The sequence below is a fragment of the Opisthorchis viverrini genome (genome assembly GCF_000715545.1).
Source record: "Opisthorchis viverrini unplaced genomic scaffold opera_v5_507, whole genome shotgun sequence".
NCBI lineage: Eukaryota > Metazoa > Platyhelminthes > Trematoda > Opisthorchiida > Opisthorchiidae > Opisthorchis > Opisthorchis viverrini.
Genome location: NW_008752171.1, coordinates 154,285 through 176,653, shown reverse-complemented (window position 1 = coordinate 176,653; position 22,369 = coordinate 154,285). Strand labels below are relative to the sequence as shown.

General features: G+C 45.5%; 3 protein-coding genes across 3 annotated transcripts in view; 1 reads left to right on the top strand and 2 right to left on the bottom strand.

Moving 5' to 3' along the window:
* Positions 1 to 362: 362 nt before the first annotated feature.
* The window catches only part of T265_11500 (hypothetical protein), a gene marked incomplete at both ends in the record, with an annotated part of 23,832 nt that continues 1,825 nt past the window's right edge, over positions 363 to 22,369 (top strand). The window contains 6 exons of the mRNA XM_009178170.1: positions 363 to 397; positions 648 to 716; positions 8,929 to 9,076; positions 10,722 to 11,007; positions 11,840 to 11,916; positions 13,911 to 14,325. Coding sequence (XP_009176434.1) covers positions 363 to 397; positions 648 to 716; positions 8,929 to 9,076; positions 10,722 to 11,007; positions 11,840 to 11,916; positions 13,911 to 14,325 — 1,030 coding nt within the window. The remainder of the gene's footprint in view (positions 398 to 647; positions 717 to 8,928; positions 9,077 to 10,721; positions 11,008 to 11,839; positions 11,917 to 13,910; positions 14,326 to 22,369) is intronic.
* On the bottom strand, positions 17,802 to 18,140 carry T265_11502 (hypothetical protein; the record flags this gene model as incomplete). The annotated part of the gene is made up of 1 exon (XM_009178172.1): positions 17,802 to 18,140. One exon carries the CDS (start codon positions 18,138 to 18,140, stop codon positions 17,802 to 17,804), a length of 339 nt encoding a protein of 112 aa, XP_009176436.1.
* On the bottom strand, positions 18,749 to 18,955 carry T265_11501 (hypothetical protein; the record flags this gene model as incomplete). Its single annotated transcript, XM_009178171.1, has 1 exon — positions 18,749 to 18,955. One exon carries the CDS (start codon positions 18,953 to 18,955, stop codon positions 18,749 to 18,751), a length of 207 nt encoding a protein of 68 aa, XP_009176435.1.

The window sequence follows — 22,369 nt, the reverse complement described above, 5'->3', positions numbered from 1 at the left end:
GCGTGGAATGACCTTCCTCCGACGGTTGTCCACGCCCCTTCTAGAACCCAGTTTGAAGCACTATTAGACATTAGACTGTTGTGCGAATCCTCGCGCTTGCAAGCATACTGCCCCGCGCTGGGAACATAAAGGGCAGTGCTTTACCCTTTTTTCACTCGTGCCTTTCAGGGGAACGACAGCCACTGACCGATAAGAACAAAAGCGACCGGGGAAACTTGGGCAAAAGCCTCGATCCTGTGTATCAATCCGTGAATCCGTGAATCCACTTAAATAATTGCCACACCCGTCGGTTTCACCGGTTAACATTCACAAATACGTTGTTTCAAAGACAGCATAACAGCAGATAAAAAGTCACCCCTTTAATGACAAGCGTCCACCAGGACCAGGCCATTTTACTGTAAACCATGGCGTCGCTGACGGCGAACTGACCTGATCAGAAGTTGTTGAAATGTATTGAAGTCAACACTGATATGAACCTTGGGAGCGCCGCAGTGTTCAGTTTGTTTTGAGTTATGGATTGGGGCGACTCTTTCTCGTTGGGAATGGGTGATATGAAACCAAATGCATTTGACTTACCCCACTCTTCCATGAAAACTGAGGATTTCGACATTATGCTGCCTCTTTCAAGGTATCTGGTGTTTCTCTAGCTTTATACAACCACTCAGTACACAACTTCAAACAAATGACACAATAACGTTCTCGCAAGCAGATATTAGGTAAGTTCGTTGAACACAGGAGTATTGTCTTTGTTCTCATCAGTAATATTGTGTTTTGAGCCTGACTAGTAGGCATCAGTTATGCAGTTTGTCATGTGCCTACAGTACTGCGCACATGTATGTCCGCGAATTCTGTTCTTTTCAGTCAGATTAGTAGGACCGCATAAGGTCAGAAATCCAGCAGATCCACAGAAAATTGTGCAACAGAATGCGGTGAATGAAATGTATTAGGTAGACAGGGAACCGAGTCCCGGCCGGTCGAAATTACGGCGCAAGCACTCCATGGGCGGGAATATATCCAGCGTCTAGGTCCGACAGGATATTCCGTTTCGAGATAACTTATTTGACCAAGTGGCAAACATCTTAAATATTGCTCACTATAATACGTCTTCCAGAGACGTTCCGCCCCATTCTGTCAACCTTTGGATTGCTTACCTGCAGGCCATTGAATTTGAGCGTAAACACTGCGGCGGATTGTTTCATTCCATCTGCGTGGACTTGTCCGCATAAAGGTATGCAGAATGCGAACCCACTCAGCCCATGGATCAGTAAATTTTACTCGACTAACTCCTTAAAATTTTGGAGGCTGTTTTCTCATTGCGCTGGGCTACGGGTGACCTTACTTCAGAGCTAAACCCAGCGCACACGACGGCAAAACATCTGAGAATCCCGAATGGTCAATGACGACTGCCGAGAATAAATAACATATCTGAATAACAACGCGCGATTTTCCTTCTTCGCCTGCACGAACCGCGTTGGTCCACGTAATCACATATTAATACACAGGATCGAGGCTTTCGCCCAAGTTTCCCTTATCGGCTTTGTTCTATTCGTTCACTGGTCGCCGTCCATCTGAAAAGCACACGCAAGAAAATGGTGTAGCACTGCCCTTCAAGTTCTCAGCCCAAGAGAGTCAGTTGAAATAGGTAGCAAAAGTCTTCTTCATCTCCTGAGACCTCGGTCTTTTATTCGGCTCTTCATTATTTGATGTTTAATGAGTTTGCATGCGCCGTCATACTGATTGACTGCTGATACAGAATTCCTTGCATGAATAGCGATCTCGACGATATCCAGTAGTCATTTAATTGTATCGGAGAAGTCAGACAGACAGCAATGAATGCTAATAGCATACCTCCCTTCACATTTTACCATGCTCTATCCACCTCGCTTTACCGTAGAGTTGTTGAGGCAGTTATGATGATGCTGTTTAGCTCTGCTGTTCCTTCGATTATGGCAGATCGGCATACTCCTTGTTGACTTCTGAGGTCTTGAATGGAACCTAATTTTCAGGCCTGCACGCCTCATGGCGTGAACGGGATCAAATTATGTACCCCACAATCTTGAACTGTGGATCTTCGCCGGCGGATGATGTCTACGTCATCCAACTGGGTCTGCGGCTTATTTGCAGTTCATTTGAAGTGGCCGCCAGATTACGCGTTGTGAACGTTTATGCCGAAATTTCGTACTTGTCAGAAGGAGTTCGTGATCACGACACAACCGGAGAAGTTGCTCCTTGTTGTCCATGACATGAGCATCTACTCCGAATCAACCATCCAGATTTTATTCGAAGGTGCTAAGACAAAGTACGGACGTTAAAAGCTCCTATGTAGGATGGATCTCGTGGATTTAGCAAGGTATTCTTCTGTTTATTGTTTATGGGGAGCGGGGTGCATAAGGTCCATCGGCCATATAGCTGACGGTCAAGTGACGAAGCAACGTTTGCTTGTGTGGTGTGAAGGGGCTGGAAACAAACGTTGGTGGACAAAGAACTGTGCGGGCAAATGATACTCCCCGGTTGCCCAGGCCGAGGAAGGGGGTTTGTTTGAGGCACTCTAACTTGAACCCTTGACTCAAAAGTCTGGCCCACAAGGTAATGGGAGGATGTCGGGTTTTGTTTGGGGACCCTTCCCTTGGCCTCTGACTCAAAAGTTTGACCCGCGGGACAGTGGACAGTAGGGTTTTCTTTAGGGACCTTTCTCAAGGCTGATGAGGCAATAACCTGCTCTAACCTGCTCGGCTGTGAGGGTTGGCCTAACCCGAGGGTGCAGGAATTACTAAATCACTGTTTCACTCCTGATGTGGCTGCGCACGGTAGGTGCCTTTTGAGCATCACCAGACTCTGGTTTTAGAATTATTTCGATCGTATTGAACAACGTACCAGCAGTCACTATCAAGCTTCAGGCGATCGGAATGTGCAGTTTTTGCCTTTGTTAACCCGGTGAATTCTCGGGAGGAGGCAGCGCCGCTGCTTCCATGATTGGACATGCTTGTCGAACGGTGGAAACACTTTACCGCCTTCACATCTCTATCACAGAGGACAGTATGACTACCTCCAGGCTGTATCTCGCGATTATTGGTCTGACTGTTCCCCTTTGGTTTTCCTAGCATGTTTGCACCTTGTGGAACGAAGTTTCAGATAGTGTAACCCGCTTGACCATGGCACCTTTCAAGCCCGACCACCACGTCGCGGTGGTAACTTTAGGTTGGGAGGAGCGGATTGTCGAGTTCTTCGAGTAAGTGACCCTCGATAACCCACACTGACTGCCTAACACTCACTCAACCAAGAAGCGAAGAGTTGAGTGTCTGCGTCCATACCAGCACCATTCTTCCCACTATCCAGGCTTTGGTGAACTCACACAGATGGTGGAACATAAATGTGTTGGCACCAGAGAAGGAGTGGAAAGCCCTCGCTCAGCAGATATGGATCGAGCGCGAGATGACTCAGTGGTTAAGGTGCGAACTTACTGACCGAAAAAACCGTGGTTTGAATCCGATCTGTGTATGTCAACTGCTCCTGTGTAGGTTTTGGCAAACTAGCAGTATCTCGGTTCTCGTGCTTCCTTCAGGTGCATGGCAGCTAGGCGCCGAAAGGGTGCTACAGCTGAACCATTGAACTGAGGATCCTTGCTGCTGCTGCGTGTCAGATCACTGAAGTTCGCGCTCTAGCTAACTTAAGCCGAATTCGAAACCGGACAAGAGGTTTGTGGAAGAAAGGGACTGAAGTTGGAAGCAATACAAGTCCTCTCTCTGAGAATTTCCCTGGAGTACTTGCGCATCACCGAAGAATAGATGAATCTCGTTTGTTCGCAATGGCAAGGAATTGGCAGGGTACATTGCTACAAAATCCACGATAAGCCCTCAGCTCCTCTATAAGCATTTCACTCAGATGTGGAAGGTATTTTGTAGTACCTCCACGGCAAGCCTTGAACGGCCTCGCTTGTCGAAATAAATTGTTTTACGCCGTTCAGAACATCCTGTTCTCAAACACTTTCCATCCTGCAAACCGTGACTGTACTACTGGCGAGGACTTGACACACTTTCACGGCGGCATTTGTTGAATCAAAACTGAAAACCACACAAAATTAGCCCTACAAGACTGATGTATCTCGCAGGGGGATATGGGACCTTTTAGAAGAAGCCCCTTGTCCCTGGTAAAATCGGGGAGCTGGAAACCTTCACCTTCCAAAACCATTACCAAAACAGAGGTACTCCATTCACCAACTTCGACAAGTTTCAATAACTCAAGCTTATCAAGCTGATATGTTTAGGAAGCTCCTGGAAACGCACAGTCGTGCGGATGTCGAAGATTGCTTGGGGTTGAATGGAAGCGAGTTAAGCTATGCTCTCAGCTTCCAGAATCGGCCATCCAAACCATCCGACTCGAAATGAACACTGGACATCGTGTCGAAGATTCTTGGGGTTGAATGGAAGCGAGTTAAGCTATGCTCTCAGCTTCCAGAATCGGCCATCCAAACCATCCGACTCGAAATGAACACTGGACATCGTCGAAATCAACAGACCTTATTGTCACCAGAAAGGTCACTCCAGCAACTAGCGACTATGGTGGCACACGCAGATCCCTCAGTTATCGGATGACCGAGAGGTTGGAGAATGACGGAACGCTGGTGGATTGTGAAAGCCTATAAAGTGGAAAAGGCTTTCACTACAAGCAAGAGGCGCGACCTATTCCTGTTGATTTGACCAACCGGTCAAAAGAAGACAAGCGTCACCGAAAGGGGATGCGAAAAAAGAAGAAACGGCAATTCACTCACAAAATTGACGTCTTATGCGATGGGCTGAACACGGTTCATCTGGTTTCCTTCAGTACAACCGCAGGTTGTATAAATGGAACGCCGACACCAACCCGCCATCAACGAGAGAAATCCAGCGTGAGGTATTAACGTGAAAATTCCCCTTGTCAGGATGGTCTGTACCCGGCACTCTTCAAAAAAGTTTGGGAACAATCTGACGACTGTACTTTAGAAGATTTGGAACAAAAACAAAATGACAGTGGAGTGGATCTCCTCAACTGTCATCCAAATCTTCAAAAAGCGCTAAAGGACGTCGTGCGAAAACCATCGTGTCCTAACTACTATCTGTTGCATCCTAGGTGCTACCTGCCATTTTGCGCAGGTTGATCGGTCATCGGGAGACTAAGATTCGTGAGAATCAATCTGGGTTTCGACCTGGTTGAGGATACATCGACCATATATCTACGTTCAGACAAATTCTTGGAGAGTACTACTCTTTCAAACATCTCACACTGAAAGCTGCTTTTGACTTTCGATCGGCAGAAACTTTGGCAGTGTCTGGCGATCTAAATTTGTATCCCTTGTAGGGACACTGTGTGCGAAACCCTGTGGACGTGTATGAGTATAGGGCAAGCTTTCGCCTCAGTTCACCATGTCTAGTTGTGAGAGACAAGGCCTCTCTCTCGCCTTTCGTCTTCAACTTTGTTATTGACATGCTGCTTGTAGTTTCTCTTTCTGCCTCTGGAACCTCGCATGTCGAAGTACTCCCCGGGCGATCGCTGGCAGCTATCGATTATACGGACGATATTGCTTCTCTTGTTTCAAATGCTTCAAAAATGTAAACCATTTTAAATGACCCAAACAAATCTGCCGCACGGTTTGGCCTGAGATTCACATCTGCAAAGTGTGGAGTGTTGCTATAATATTGGGTGGGATCAAACCAAAAACTCGTGCTTGTAGACAAGCTAGTCGATGTGATAGATAAATTTGTTTATCTGGACTGTTGTGTGAGTTTCGGTAGATTAGCTGGAGATGAATTAGGAAGGCCAGGGCAGCATTTGTCAATCCCGGACACCTATGGTGCCAACGTGACGTCAGTTTGTCAAGGACAGAATTTACTCTGGCAATCCTACCCATACTGCTTTATGGATCAGAAACGTGGCCTCTACGCCCATACCATATACAAAGGGTCTCCATGTTTGACCGCTTCTCTGAAGCATTGGTCGAGTCTGGTAGGAACATCGGATTGGCAAGGCTGAGATACTCCATATGGTTTTAGGAAGAAAGGCCTCTCCCATGATAAATGAATTACCCACGCCTCATCGCTTATGCTGATCTGAACATGTACTCCGCATACCAGATTACCTCATAGGGCTGTTTACCCCATTATTATTATTATTATTATTATTATTATTATTATTATTATTATTATTATCAAAGAGAACAATGTTGACGCTGATGCTTCACTGCCCTGTGCTGAGTGGAGGCTACCGGAAGGTGGACAGTGTACGACTTGGTAACGAAGTATGAAAAAACTAACCAGTAAACTGAGTCGGGTCGACAACTGCAGCATCCCTGGATGGCTATGTCGGTGATGAAATCACTAATGGTTAATGACACTGGCAGCAATGGCCCAATGGCTATCGTCTTCAATGCATAGCTTCCCAGTTCCCCAACTAATTGATCCGGCTGTCTCCAGTGCTTAGCTATAGGTCCCACACTTTCACTTTCCGGTGATCGAAACCGTAGCATTTAGAATCAGTGTACCCATTGTGCATTGTTTATAGCTGATTAATTGAAATGAATTGGAAACCATTGACATGAAGACGTTTGACTATCGTGTTGGAAAAAACCTCAGCAGTGGGATAGACTCAATTTCCGTTGCACATCTTACCCAGCACATAACGACAGACAGGCGTTAGCTAGACAGTCCAGTTAGACTCGTAACTGGGATCACTTATGTGCCAAGTGTTTTGGGATTTCCAAACACTAGTAAGGAGAGCACTTGGATCTCGCCTAAGAAGGCCAGGGGATCCTAAAGCTTGGCAGTATCCGCATTCATTTCGCGTTTGCGTATCGTTGGCTATCCTCCGTGAAACTTTTGCCACAGGGGCTTTGAGCGGAAAGCTCTAGCTGTTCGGTAGACGGAAGTAATTTATGTGCAGTACATGCCCCAAGCACCTCAGCTTAACAAGTCCTGTCTGCTGCTCCAGCGGCTTATTACCTAATACTACGTACATGCGTAATCAGTCAAGAAACTGAGTGCATCAGAGTTATCGTTGAGTGCGTCACCACTGACGTCTCCCTTCTTGCACTTTCCTGCTTCTCTATCCCACCCCATTACTAATTTTCTCTCAGCAGATCCCAGCACTAAGAATAACTGATGTGTTCATCTTGATTTGCACTCAGCTGTACCTCTGTCTTCAGTAACAACCCTAAACACCACAAACTTAGTTTTAAAACTCCGAAAGCCGATCCTCGCACACTGAAGTAAGCAGAATGGTAAGCTGCTCTTCCTCATATTACGGATTCCTTCTGCATTGGTGTCTGCTGCCTGTCAGAAATAAGAATCTCGGATGCAACTACTAGCTGAACTGTTTCCGCGTCTGGCCGCCACCTCTCGTGACGGAGTTGCCGCTGCAGCTGGATATGTCTGGAGAGTATTGTGTTGAGCCATCGAGAGGAAGCGTCTATCTGACTGAAGACCCATTAGTCGTCGTCTTTGCGCGGTTCGTTTTATAACGTCTGTAAGACAATCTCGAAAAAGAAGAGTCATTCCCTGTTCATATTGTCTGCTTACTCCCCAACTAGTTGAAGCTCAGAATCTGTCAAAGACACTTTCCATTACACTCTGGCTGTCTGGGCTCAACGCCCAGACATAGTTGTACTCTCTGGTGACGTAGACGAACAGGTAGGGTTGACGCTATCGAGGCCCAAATGAGTTTTCGATACGAGACACCGATAATAAAGTGCCCATTGCAGATGTGTGCTGATCATTGACTGGTTCTTTGCAGAACCAGTTTTTGGAACAGTGGAAATGGTTTGGCACAATGGTACCCACCAACAAGCCAGTCCCAAACGCAAATAGGCCTCATCGCGTTCCTTCTTGACCACGTATGAGCGAGCCTTTGCGTGTTCTAAGGCTTTGGAGCCAAGGCCTTAGGTTAATTTCAGTACATAGTGAGTTATGCTTACCCACCACTTTGACACTTACGTTGCACACTTTTTCAACATGCGTGGTGTTGGCTTTTCTTTGTCGATGTCCTTCACATCTGACCGTGTCTGACGGATACTGTGGGCGTCATATGCGAGTTCGATTCTACTCTCATCTGCATCTTGAAAAACATCAGAAGTTCTATGCTGTTCCTTCACCTGCTAGTTTTTACCTTTTTATTTTCACGTATTTTCCCACTTTTTGACTATCCACTGGCACACGTGGTCGTTGTTGATGATAATGGTTTAGATATCTAAGACGGGGTAATGATCTGTCCAATGCGAATTTTTCAACTAACTGGTATCCACATTTTTTATCTTTGAGTTTCAGTCTTTTTCGTTATTTATGGTGAATTCCTACATCTCTCGCGCTGACCTGTTAGTTGTGCTGCATATAAATCTTATAGAACCGGGTAGTTTAGAGTGCACATGAAGTGCTCTTTAGGACTGCATGCCAGCCATTTGAGAATTATGCGCCAGCTGTGGTGCAAGCGGCAAGGTCTTGTCCCTAATTTCTGCTTCGCTTTTGTTTAGATCTGCGCGATCTGGTAATGTGTCACTTTTTGTGTTTCATATGGGTCACATGCGTCGAAGGGATGCGGCAGGTAAATTAGGGTCGCGCCGTAAAACTTCGCATGGTAATGCTGCTGCACTTTGTGAAGCTGGAAGTTGTGGAAACAATATAAAGTCAACGGTTAGTGACGCTGTAGCCTGTAGTTTTATTTTGTGATGGTTTCGTCCTTATTGCGACATCGAAAGCAGCAGACGTTCATCGCCCTGTTATGGTGGGCGAACTCCACTGTCCTCCGTTTTATCATTATTTTATCATTATCACCGTCAACTAAATCGGCATCTTATAAACGATTACCGTCTTCGCCGTCTATTAAGCAATGTGTCTTACCATCCTGACCTTTCATTGCCTTGATGACTGTGATCTAGTTCGTTTCCGTGCCTCTTTCTCTTTCTAGTAATGGCAGCGTTCACGCACCATCTAGTGACAGTGTTCTCGGGTCCCCATCTAGTAAAGATGTTGAGAGGTTCAACGGTCTTACAGAAGAGGATGTCAAGGATAAGGTTTTGCCGGACCATTTAAAAGAAGGCTTGGATATTGTTATCGTAAGTTTACGTCAAATACATGTTTCTTAAGGTGACATGATATATGGCGTACTGGTATACGCCTGAAGCCCATGGAACCATTTGATAACTTGCCTCCTGTTGCTTTCTTCCCCTCTGGCTTTACCGCCATCCTGTTGGTTTTTCGGGCTGAAAGAAAAAGACCAAAGTATACTACTCATAGATACCAGAACTCACCGACAGCCCACGACCGGCTTCGTCTTTGGGCACAGTCCCCGAGTATCTGTTGACTTTATGTCCTACTTGAGCATAAGTTTGGGCATAAGTTTGCAGTATCCCAGTCCTCCTACAACCATGGCATTAACAGCTAACAATAATTTCATGCAACATCGGCCGTCGCGTGGTGCCATCAGCCGAGTCGCCTTACTTGCTGCATAAGCAGGGTGGGGAAGCGAAAACATGCTACTGCTGACGCCTCTCATTGATAAACTTGTGAGGCGAGTACTGGACGGTCTTCAAAACCCCAGTGTTCAAATTGTTGCTGGTGAGAGCCTTGTCGATCTGGAGTACACGTATGACATCGCCCTCATCTTTGAAGACCAAAGTGAAGCACAAGCTTTTTTGAATAGACACCATCATCATACCATCTTTTTTCGTGCGCCTTGCACCTTCAAAGTATTAATTCATGCTTTAGAACGTTCAGTCTCCGAATATATCTCTTACAATTCAAGGAAAATCACTGGAGATTGTGGAAAACTTTACATGCCTCGGTAGTTGTATTAGCTCTGACGGAGGTGTGTCTGATGAAGTCAGCGCAAGAATCTCAAAGGCTCGAATCCCGTTTGCTAATTTGCGCTACTTGTTGCGTCAGAAAAGTATCTCACTAGATCTTAAGGGTCATGTGTACCGGGCTACAGTAAGGGCTGTGTTGTTGTTTAGATGCGAGACATGGCCTCTGCGGACAGGTGATGTGAGGTGTCTTCAAGTTTTCGACCACCGATGTCTCAGAAGCGTGTCCGGTTGTGGACGGCGTCAGCGTTTTGGTAACGAAGTTATTAGAAAACAGGTATTTGGTTGTGCTGAAGGTGTTCTTCCAGGAAAATATACTATAAGATCTCGGCTATCGCACGAACTGAAATCTGAGGTGGCCTTTATGCAGCACATTCAGTTGGAGGATATCATAGACGCGAGATTCAGATGAGTCTCCCGTGAAAGCCAAATTAGTTCCCAAATCAGCATAGTTCGTGAAAACCACTCAGTTTTATCAAATGTTTTCAGCCCATGAGCGATGTGCCTGAATCGTTGTTTTGTTTCCAAGCGCTTTGTTTGTGGGCTTTATAGAAGAGTATTATTCGGTGGTACCAATCAACTGTAAGTTGTCGTTTTCAAGTTCCCTTCACCACGTTCATAACTGACCCCCTGCCCAGTCATGCATTAACATGTGGGGAAAAGTTCGTCTTTTATACCGCTTGTAATATTATCGTGAGCGTGATCAAACTCATCGTAGAGAACGACTTGGCTAATCAACGCTCCCAAAGATCCTTCACTTGACATTAGATTTGTATGTATTCGTTTTTTACTTGTAATCCTTGTGTTACGATGCCGAATCTTCATGCTCGTGATCCATAATTTTTTCTCTGCTTCGACTGGACTTTGCTTTAAGTTCACATACCTTTGTCTCCCCCAGGTTGGTATCAACCCTAGCTTAGCTTCCGCATCTGTCGGCCATCACTACGCCGGTCCTGGCAACCACTTTTGGACTTGTATTTCACAAGCCGGTCTAGTCCCAGAAATGGTTACCTGCTACGATGATGAGAGGATGTTGGATTACGGTATTGGATTCACAAACGTTTGTACTAGACCGACTAAAGGCGCGGCTGAGCTTACCAGGAAGGAAATGAAGGCTGGTGCAGCGATAATGTTGGAGAAGATGAGAAAGTACAGGCCAAAAATCGCTGTCTTCAATGGGAAAGGTGAGTTCTTTATATGTAAGACGTGCCGTTTGTTCAAACCGGAACTTAATTTTGCCAGGGGTAGAAAGATGTAAATGCTTGGTATGGGGAGATCCTCTCTTTCTTATTCGTTAAAGCAGCAGACTAAACTTACCTGGTTAAGATGATCTGGGTATGTGGAATGCATACCCAACAACCGTCCACCGTAGAAGGTGTTGGTTTCCGTTCCGTGATTGTTGGAGAAAGGTTCGCGGGGCATGTATTGACGTGACAACATGAATGAAATCGGTTACTGTCAAGCGTCTTTTCGGCTGGGGCCCACGTGATCCTGACTGTAGTCGGTTAGAAATAATCCAGGGCATGGATGGCAAACCAGTTCCAGTGATGTGTCGGGAGCCCTTCAGTTCTTTCACCCATAAAGGTCCGTAGGCGTCCACTGATGGAAGTTGGAAATGCTTGTCACATACATAGATGTTTTTCGGACATTGTTTACCTATACACATACGTGTGGTTTCGTGACCATTGGACAGCATCGTAACCAAGGGCATTCTTGTGTATTCTTAAGGCATGCTAGTTTTGTTCAGACCCTTTCGGTGCCTAGCTGCCATGCCACCCGAAGGTTGCACGAGGGCTAGGATACTGCCAGGTTGCCCAAGCCTAGGGAGGGGAAGTCGAGAGGCAGAGGTCGGGTTCGAACCATCGACCTTCATGTCAGTAAATTCGCACTCTAACCACTTGGGCCATCTCGCCCCGGCAAGCTAGTTTACTTACCGTCTTTTTACTCTCATCCCATCAATGTCTCCTTTACGAGAGCCATGTTCTATATGTATTCCGTGGTTCATTTTTGTTGCAGGTATTTACGAAGCATACGTGGGACATAAAAATTTCAGCATGGGTCGACAACCTACAACTCTTGATGGAACGGATACGGTAAGCCGCTGTGTGGTGTTCGGATTATCTGGTTTCATAAAGTCATGTGGTCCCAACTGAACTTGTTCCATCCGGTCCTCAGAAAGCTCTGTAGCTGTAGTTTGGATCGCTCGCGCATCAGGCTTTTCCTGTGACACTGTTTTTTTATGAATCGCTTCTCCAGCACGATAAACGAGACTCCCGAGCAGTATTACCGTATTCTCCCCAGTTTTCATTGCAAATGATCTCCAACATTGTTGGCTCTTTTTTCAAGGTAACATATCCAGCCTATAGTCATAGCACTGTATACAGGTCGTGTTGCTTTCGGAGCTGGGTGGAACGGACTCATCTCATTCCAAGTTAATCTCAGTTTGTCCATACGAAGCAATAGGTTTTTATAGAATTACAAATAGCTGTCGAAGAGTTTTCGGCGACCTTATGAGTGTATTACTTCTATAGCATTGTTCACCGCTCTTTGCATGGTTCATTGGAGGCTCGAAATGCTCACCCGTGTGTGGTCCACTATCCAATCGGTTCCGCAATACTTGGGGTCGGTCGATCTTTGTTTTCTCGACGTCACCGGTTGTTTTAAATTGCAGTGTTTTAAATTGCAGACAACTGGACATTGCTATTATGTAATCAAAATGCCTATAGTCCACTGTATACAGGTCGTGTTGCTTTCGGAGCTGGGTGGAACGGACTCATCTCATTCCAAGTTAATCTCAGTTTGTCCATACGAAGCAATAGGTTTTTATAGAATTACAAATAGCTGTCGAAGAGTTTTCGGCGACCTTATGAGTGTATTACTTCTATAGCATTGTTCACCGCTCTTTGCATGGTTCATTGGAGGCTCGAAATGCTCACCCGTGTGTGGTCCACTATCCAATCGGTTCCGCAATACTTGGGGTCGGTCGATCTTTGTTTTCTCGACGTCACCGGTTGTTTTAAATTGCAGTGTTTTAAATTGCAGACAACTGGACATTGCTATTATGTAATCAAAATCTGGTCTCATTTTAGGTTTTGTGTGTCCTGGTCACTACACAGGATGTCACGGACCATTTTTACTGGATTTTAACTTGAAGTCTCGTAGCAACCCTCTCCATCGATCGAATGCCAAAAACTTAATGAACTTGACCTGGGAAACACCCCGTACAAGGATCCTCCACCTCTATTGAGGCTCTACATTTCATTGCGCAAATTAGCGCGTTCGTATTGGTGAACTGGTTGAATCTGCGCACTACTCACAGATTCATCAACGGTGTTATGAATTTTTGAAAATGTGCGAGACATTTTCAACTCCAGTTCAGTTATTCTGCTTCGAATCATCCATCTGTGATGATTTGACCCCGGCCGCTGGTGAAAAATGGGATAGTAAAGAGGAGATAATCATGCATTAGAAGCTGTGATCCTTTCAGTTAATTGGTGGTAAATTGCTTCATATTTTCTGTTTCCTATTTTTGTAGTGGGTAGTTACGTGCTAAAAGCAACATTCTTGATGCAGAATCGCCACTGACTCGATCATATCTGCCGGTGTCACTGACCATTGTTGTGTCGATCCCGTGTCCCCACCCAGTTGGTTTATCGCAGCCGATTTGGTGCCGCTGACAAACTCATCATAGGTGAAAGCCCTGACTGTAACGATACATTACCGTCTATCCATATCTGGTTTTGTGATTGATTGTCCGTAGCTCTCTACATGGTGATCCTAAGCTCACAGTTTTCCAAATACGTGTGGCCTTAACTTCGTTTTAAGCCCACTGTCTGTTACTCTCTCATTTCAGCCAAATAATTAACAAAGTCAGTCCGCCACATGCATTTGGTTTTGTTTATTTCTCAACATTGATTGCTTGTTTTTTATCGCATCCTAACCCTCGAAAGATAGTTGGCTTGATTAGTAATCATCTTCTGATTCATACATCTCTCTAGTAAACGCGTTTTCTTAACCGGTTTGTTGGTTTCTCTTCCTATAGTCTTTAAGCTCTTCATTACTCTTCTTGTTGTGTCTATTGTTGTAGACAATTTTCGTCATGCCTTCCTCGAGCGCTCGTTGTGCTCAGCTGCCTAGAGCCGAAGACAAGCTGCCTTTCTTTGTCGCTCTTCGCAAACTGCGGGACTACATTCGGGGTGACCTGTCTGAACTTCCCGATTCCGAGGTGGTGTTTGCCGACTATACCGAGTTTCGCGTCACGCAGCCCGACCCGAAAAGTCTTCGTAAGGCGGAACGAAGACGAAAACGTAAGGCAGAGGCAGCGGCTGCCGCAGCAGCAGCGGCGGCGGCGGCAATCTCTGGTGGTGGCTCGGTCGATGGAGGAATGGTGAATGGTTCAATGGTCTCAGCTTCGTTGATGTTGGACTCAATGACAGGTGTAATCTCCAAGCCAACGGCAACGAATGGTATCCCTGACGGAAAAAACAGATCCAAATCAAAGAGTAAGGTTCATTTTCTAAGTCTTTTTTTCTGTTTGCACTTGCTGAGATTCGATCCCAGTATTATTTCATTTTTCATCAACCAGGGAGGTCAACCAAAAATTCTAAGTGCTCCGTGAAACAGAGCCGGTAGAATGAAAAACTGCAACCGATTTATGGATTAAAACTCAACGGCTAGCCGTGCCTCTCCTGCTTCCAGTCTTGCACTTAGAAGTGTATGACGGTACAAGGGGGCGCCTTCGAATATAAGCCGTGTTGCATCCCTAATTACTTACTTCGTACTGACCGTCCACCGGACATTTTTGAAACCGACCTATCAGATTCCAGGGGGGGGTCCTCACAATTTCCCATCATATCGGTGGTGACGGAAACATGGTATCGACACTTTCCCTCACTGATTGTTCTGAATGCTTACATTGCCTGATGATGTCTTCCCATTAAATGTGTAGCACACAGACTACCTCGAGGTTCCGTTGCAACTCTACTCGATACAGTTTCCTTAACCTCGATGTTATACAAATAAGCCCAAAAGGGAACTTGGGAAGTGAAGGGAATGTTAGTAGTTCAGGTCGTCGTGACAAACGTTGACTCGTTCGCTGAGTCTGGTGATAAAAGTAAAATCATCAGGCGCCAGATGACGTCGTTAGTGCGTGGATGTTGTGCGTGCATTGGTTGGTGTAGGGTCGACTCATTCAGGCTAACGTCGACTGATCTTTTGTCATTGGGGTGAGTATTTCTGTCGGCTGACCTACCTCTTGATCGGTGAGTGTTTAGGTGGCCTTGGGGCTTAACCTTTCTGGTCCCTTTGCCGTAACTCGTGTTCAATAGCTTCCATAGTGAGTCCTGTTTTTGGTCCGTCGGTTTCCTCAATACAGAAGCCAGTTTTTGAACTGCTTGAATTCCCTTCGGTCCTAGCTTAACTGTGAATTCAGATATGTGTCCGATTTCGAAGGAACTACTGGTTAGTTGATTTTACTGTTCCTACGACTGCCCTCGGTCTATGATGAGCCTTTTAAATATCCATCATTTTTCAATGCACGTTGGAGGTAATTTCCTTTCTGTCTGAGTTCTCTTGTACTGCAATGCGTCTCCAGTTTGAATGTTAGTTTTCCTGTTGTTTCCGTTGTATGTCGGTGTTTTCCCTCCTTCGATATACACATGTGTGAAGAGTTCCGCTCTATTTTCTGCTCAACAGTAGTCCAAAAATGTCATTTGGTTATTTGTTTCAATATCGATTGTAAATGTGATGTCTTCAGATATTGAGTTGAGCAGGCGTAACACACTACTCATGTGGTTGCTGAGAAACCTTCGACGGCTTACGACCGGTTTCGCTCTTTGGGTCCCATAAGGTCGGCGCATTCCCCAAGTTCCCCTCAATCTTATATTCTACTTGAACCTAAGTTGGATAGTTGTCGACCTTTGCTTGGGCCTCTTATGCTGAGCAGTACATATGCATGTACTGCAGGCTCGTTCATATTAATGAGTGTCATTCACCTAGCGTATTCAGGGTTTTGGGTTGGTGACAGATTGTACAGTACGTTCTAGTTTCATTGTCCAAGTAAGTTGCATGGACTGTTATTGGTGAATCTTGAGCTGATGTTTCGGCTGTTTGGTTTTTTTTAGTTATCCATACTCGTTTGCTATTCCCATAGGGACACGCTCCTGGGCATTTACCTCCACTGTCTTATGTGCAATCGCACGCCTTTTTTAGGGTACAGCAGTGCCAGTTAAACCACATCTTTGACGAGCTTCAGGCATCTTTGGGATTTCTTCTATATAAATATTGAGGCTAATTAGAAGTCGGGGCGCATTTTGCGAGTTCCACTGCGCTGTTCAGCTGGCCATAATACGATATCGCGTTGCATAGTGAAGTGTCCGGAAGTCAATGAATGATGTTCGTTCAGGTTACTTCTAACCAATGTATTAATCGTCAGTGGACGAAACCTTTGCAGATACCCCATAACACATGTGAGATAATCGGTAGTTGGAGTCAAAAAGTTGTGAATATTGTGTGTACGAAAATTTCTACCCTGTTTAAAATGAGAGTCCGCATGGGAGAATGTGTAATACCAAGCTCAGTTGTGATAATTTTGACCTGGCTAATACTTGATAAGCCAAGGGGGTTTTGAGAACGTGAATAGATATACGCACGTTTCCTCACCAATCGGTGACGTCAGTTGTGTCATGATTTGGCGGCACGTCATTGATCGGGCACTAAGCTGTGCTGTGCTCGATCTCTATACATCTCGTTAACTAGGTTTAATCTTTGATTATAGTTGATCGTCCCGATTATCCGTCCTCCATTGTCAGAGGAACAGCTAGTCAGATCCCACCAGTATGAGAATCTGATGGTCTTTTGTGAGTTTTCCTGTGCTTCCTTATTCGCATTAGTTAGTATGGTTTCGGATAGATGACGTTTTTTGTAACTGTCAACTAGACAGTTGACCCTCAAAGTACGTGTGTCAATGACAACGGAGATAAGAGGCTCCCTTATTTGGAGGGAATTGTTCACCACTGCAAGCACATTAGCAATGCTGCGCACCTCTGCGATTCCAATAGCTACGCAGTTTATATTAGTAGTCATTAGTCATTCAGCTGTAATACTCTTTAGTGCCTAGCTGCCATACCCCCCAAAGGAAGCACAAGAGCTGGGATACTGCCAGGTTGCCCATGCCCAGACATTGAGTTGATAGTAATTTGCCTCCTCAAGTAGTCTTGTGGTTTTCGTGGATATTTCCGGTCAGTTACCTCCTGAACGGGATTGTTCACGCTTGCTGGATTTCACTGTCCCAGGCAGCCGATAAGAATACATGTTTGTGATTAGGTTCATCGATAAATTGACCCTACGTACCGACCGATGGTAAGATTTGCCGAAATGATTTTCACACAACCTCGCTGTGACCAGCTGATCGTGATAACCGTCGAATTCCCCGATCGCTGAATCACCCTAATCGTCAACGCCGGTGACATCTTGAGAATGAATGCAGTGTGTCCCTCTGAACCAAATCTGGCCTCCTAAAACGGATCGTGAGAAACAAAACCAGACACTTTTTCGCATGGGGACTTTTCTTGAAGTTTGCCGTTCGTGTTCTACCAGTTCCAAATGACCACAATTGGTCATCCATCGAACAATTATTGTCTAATCGGTGAAGCACATTCCAGAATATTTGACCTTGGTAATCACTACAGGTCAGTAAAAGGCTAAAGAACATCCTAGTAATTTTTCGGTGTAAGGGGCGGCAAGGCTGACAGGTTACTGGGTATGCATTAATGAGGTCGCAAAGAATAGGACATCGAATACCGCAAGCTATGAGCTTGTAACTGTCCTCTCCCTGCACCGCACCAGTTGCGCACGTGATCAAGATAACTCTCACTGTAACACAAAATGAATGTGGATTGTGTTTGTGAAGAAAAGTAAACTCAGTTTGCCCTCTTCAGAAAAAAAATGACGTTGGGGGACCGCGTGACTTGGATTTCCTTTAAGCAGACTTTTCGACCGGTATGCGTAAGTGGTCCGTAGTCCGAAACAAGAAGTAGTCTCTTGAGAGTTCTGCAATCCAATCCCATCGAGAGAGGAACGGTTCGACGTAAAACACGACTGCAAACTTTCGAGAAAGTGTTTGCGGTCTATTTTCTATTATTGTGGTAGTATCAGCACTGGAGCCCGTAGATACACATTTGAATGTGGAGGATGCGACAACGGACTTCAATTCTGATGTTTGGTAGAGAGGTGAATGCCCGGAACTCCTGTTGTGATCTATCATAATCGACCTATGTTCACTATGTAGACCGTTGAAGTTGATGTGATACGGGGTCATCTGTACTCTGGCTTGACAGTTTCTATGGGTGTACCCTTCATACCTCCGTACCCTTCAGATACTACACGCCGTCGCATTTGCTCACCCCCACCGTTCACTTGCGATTAATATCTTCCAACCCCGATTCACAGCGTCCTTGACGTCCCCTCGTAACTAATAAATCGTTCTGCATGTCTCTACCCTTGGTGACGTTGATTTAGCCTCCTCGTCCCTCGCTCTTCTCTCACTACGTTGTCAGTAGTGAACGATGGCACGCATGTGCTGTGCTGTTACGCTTGAACACCTCCTGTCGGTGGCACATCAGAGTCCATGCTTGGTTTGAAAATTTCAAGCCGATCTATCCGTGGGTCGACCACTTTGTCTGACCCTTGCGAGGCGGGTCAGCCGTCGTGTGAAGTCAGGGCTAGAGAGTTGTGTGGATTTTGTCTTATCATGGTTGTAAGTCAAGCGGACGATGGACATGCGTTCACTGGACTACGTCACCACCATTTTCTCACTCTGCCGCTGTGGTCCAGTCGCTCTCACCTGGCTTGTGACATCGACCAACCAGGACTTGCATGCGTGTTCAATTTGGCAACCTTGAGAGAGAGACAGAGACACAACCTTTGCTAACGCTCGCATTGCGTTTCGTCCGTGTGCAGTCTTGTCGACCCGGTCGTTTCTTTGTCGTCTTTGTGTCTCACGCCTGGTGTGTCCCACACAGAACGCACATCGCGTACGCCCGAACGCTCTCGTGCTCGCGTGCCTACATCAACTTGTGCGTGTGCGCAATTGTGTTTACATACGCGCACGCCAGCAGGACACCCGCTGTCCATCGTTCGCCAATGTAATGCACGCACACGCCTACCTCTACAACGTTTGCTTCCCTTTGGCGATCGATAGACCCTTTCTGCTTTTGCCTTGTTCTTCCCCTCAAATCCCACAAGCCGTACAGCTAGATCGTAGTGGACCGAAGACACCCGGCTATCCGAACCTACGTCTAACCGGGGAGAAATGCTTGACAGTAGACCATCTATGGATAATTTATTCTCTGACGTTTCTCTTCCTTTTCACCAAAGCTTCCATCACGGCTCGTGGTTTTCTCTCCCTGTTCAATGGAAACGGCGCTCATCTCCTTCCTACCCTGGCAGGAGGTTAGGCGAAAAATTAAAGTAGTTACTTGGGGGATAGCTGAAGTTTCTATGGCATGTTCACTGTTTGGACTTGCAGCTCTCGTTAAATCCTACCTGTCCAATGACCTATCATGTTGTGAGGGCTGTTTTCCCTTCTGACCGTATTTTAAACACCTCTCTACCATTCTGCCGCACAGAAGAACACCGAACAACACTTCACCCTGAAGGTGCTATAATGACACTAAGCTAATCTGTGAAAATTATCATGATGGTGAGATAATGCGAGGTCAAACTAATGAGAACGCCATTCCAGGCTACAACAAATCATTACGGCAACGGAGGGGATAATTTTCCCCTACTATACCGCGGTTAAATTCCCCTAGTGTGGCCGTATTGGATCCACACCCTAATCATCTCTTTGTTATTCATATAGGCTTGCAACAGATCATCAATGTCATGCCTGTTTGGGCCGGTTCCGGGTAGCATTCTTTCCGTATACCATATACGGAAAGTGCACTAAGACAAAGCAAAAATCCACACCAACTATCCCTCTAAAAGAAACGTTGTCCCTGGTTCGCCTACTACACTGTTCCCTCCATAAAACTAAGGGACAAACGTAACTGATGTGTTCACGGACAAGCGCTCGATTGCAGTATCCTATACAGCTGAAGCTCCTCCGGTAGCAACTGCTTTCATCTGGTCTCTGTCAGTAACGGGGGTTCAATGTGTGTTCCTGTGTGTCCGTTTGGAGTGCCAATTTTCGATTTCTTCCGTCAGTAGGTTTTTGCTGACATTAGTCGAACATTATTATTCTAGTTCCTCGAAAAGTGAGGCGATTTTCGCCCTGAAATTCCCACAAAAAGTTCTCTCCTGACGCTTGCCGCCTCGCAATAGATATTCCATGTCTTTTAGCCCCTGTTTATAGAAATTATTCCTTTGTATCCGGGATTGTTGAAAGGCGTCTTTTATATATACCGGAGTCTGGTAAAGTCAACGTAGTTTGAAATTCTATTGGAAATTCGGATGCATGGGAACCATTGGTTAAATCCATCCTTATTTGTATCGATTTTGGTTCATTCTTTTAGTGTCAAGCTAGGTTTGTTGGACTGATGTGTATTTTACCCGGGAAGCTAGGATTTATTGATAGCTTGTTGCCTCCAGATTGCCGCGTGACCAAGAAAGCGAATAATATGTCAGCAAAAATAATATTTCCCGGTAAGGTCCTACGGTGCGGACTAAGCTTTACAGGTTTCCTCCGCAAGCTGTTTTTCGAAAGAGGAGAATCGTATTTGCATCCGCGTTTCCTCATCGCCTTCCCTGTGGGTCTGGTAATTCACTTAAAATTCAGAATCTTGGTGGCAAGTTTTATGCAGTAAACTCATTTGAGCCCAAGACATTGGTGTTCAAATTATGTCTAAAATTTGATACTCACTATTTGGTATTTTTTTTAACAGAAGGCGAATTCGCCATGTGCATTTCACACATTGTTTCCAAATGGAACACCAGTGATACATGCTGGCGGTCTTCTCTACAGTTTCAGTGGGCCTTTCTCCTAGGGTCTGACAAAGCATGCTTGTTTGCGGTTCTATTGAAATTCTCCATTGTGACGTAACTAAAATGCAACAAATAACCCGATTTCCAGTTGGAGCACAGTGAGGGTTTCCAAACAGAGAATGCGGAAGTTATGCTCACACTCTACGTCGCAACACGTGCCGGGCAGGTTCGCAGCGAGAGCATGGAAGTAACACAGGCGTGCGGGTTGTTCTACGTAACTATGCTCGCTGGCTGGTCAACTCGTCCCCCCTCCGTGTTAGGTTCGGTTATGGCGTATTTAGTGCTTGGCTGAACTTTGTACTACTTGCTCTTCCATAGTAGCTAAACTATAATGATCAAATGTCATAGACAACCCTGGGCACGAGACTCCTGAAAAACGCTTCGTTTTTCACGATCGCTGCCTGGTGTATTGAAAAGTCAAAACATCTTGACAGACTTTTTCAAGTAGACCTATACCACATAGGAACATACTGTATTTTTCAATAATGGTAGATAAGTGATTGAATGATAGTGCTGGTACTGAAGGTACTAACCACACCGAGGTTGAGGTGCGTAACTTTTTGCATTCTGATACCATTCAAAGAACCCTCCCAAACGAAAACGAGGACTTCGGGGAGCATATTTAGCCCACAATATTAATAAGCAGGCGATTGTTTGAGGAGTACTTTTCTCTTAGTGTTGGGTGTAACGAATATCTCAAATTACGGCATAATGCGCAGGGGGTATGGGCGGATAAAAGTGCACCTGGGTTTAATTATATGAATTTACCTTTATTTCTAGTGCTGAAAGTCTAATTTGGCTTATCTTTTGGCTCGTGCGATTCATGCCGTAGTTCTGCCCCTAAGTTACAGGACAAGACAGTCCTTCAGTCGTAACACCCTTTCGATGCCTAGCTGCCGTGCCACCCAAAAGAAGCACGAGGGCTGGGATACTGCCTGGTTGCGCAAGCCTAGATAGGGGAAGTCGATAAGCAGAGGCCACTCTAACCACTGAGCCATCTCGCTTCCAAGTCAAAGGACAAAATTTTGGGTTTGTATAAGAACATTAGAAACCTACTTCGGTCACCTACTTTAATCAGCTATCTTGGTGCATCTGTAGGTAAGTAATCTCATTTGTGCTCGGCTGTCTTAGCGAGACGAAAATTTTTGAATTAACAAGTTCGTTTTACATCTGAGGTCTCAAATTTGTACTGAAAGCTTCATTGGGGTTAACCTTGCTTCTCGGTTTTGCAGTTGTGACAATTGACTGTGAAGGAACTTATCTTCCCATTCACTTGCATACCTCTGAATGGCTTATTGTGTATAAGGTATCAAGCATGGGCTCTTTCGATCCTCCGCTCCTAGCTGTTAACATGACGGTTTGAAATACTACATGTTTACTGTACTGGCCGGTAACCGAGCTTCCGCAAGAAGATAGCAAGTACAACTGATGTTTTCTTACAGCACCCACCCAGAGGAATCGGCATAAAAGTCCACCTCTGTTCGAGAGATCGGATTTTGGCTGATAAGTGAGGGTGCATGCTGTTATGAACTTTCCAGGCGGTTGTGTTTTCTCCAGTCCAGA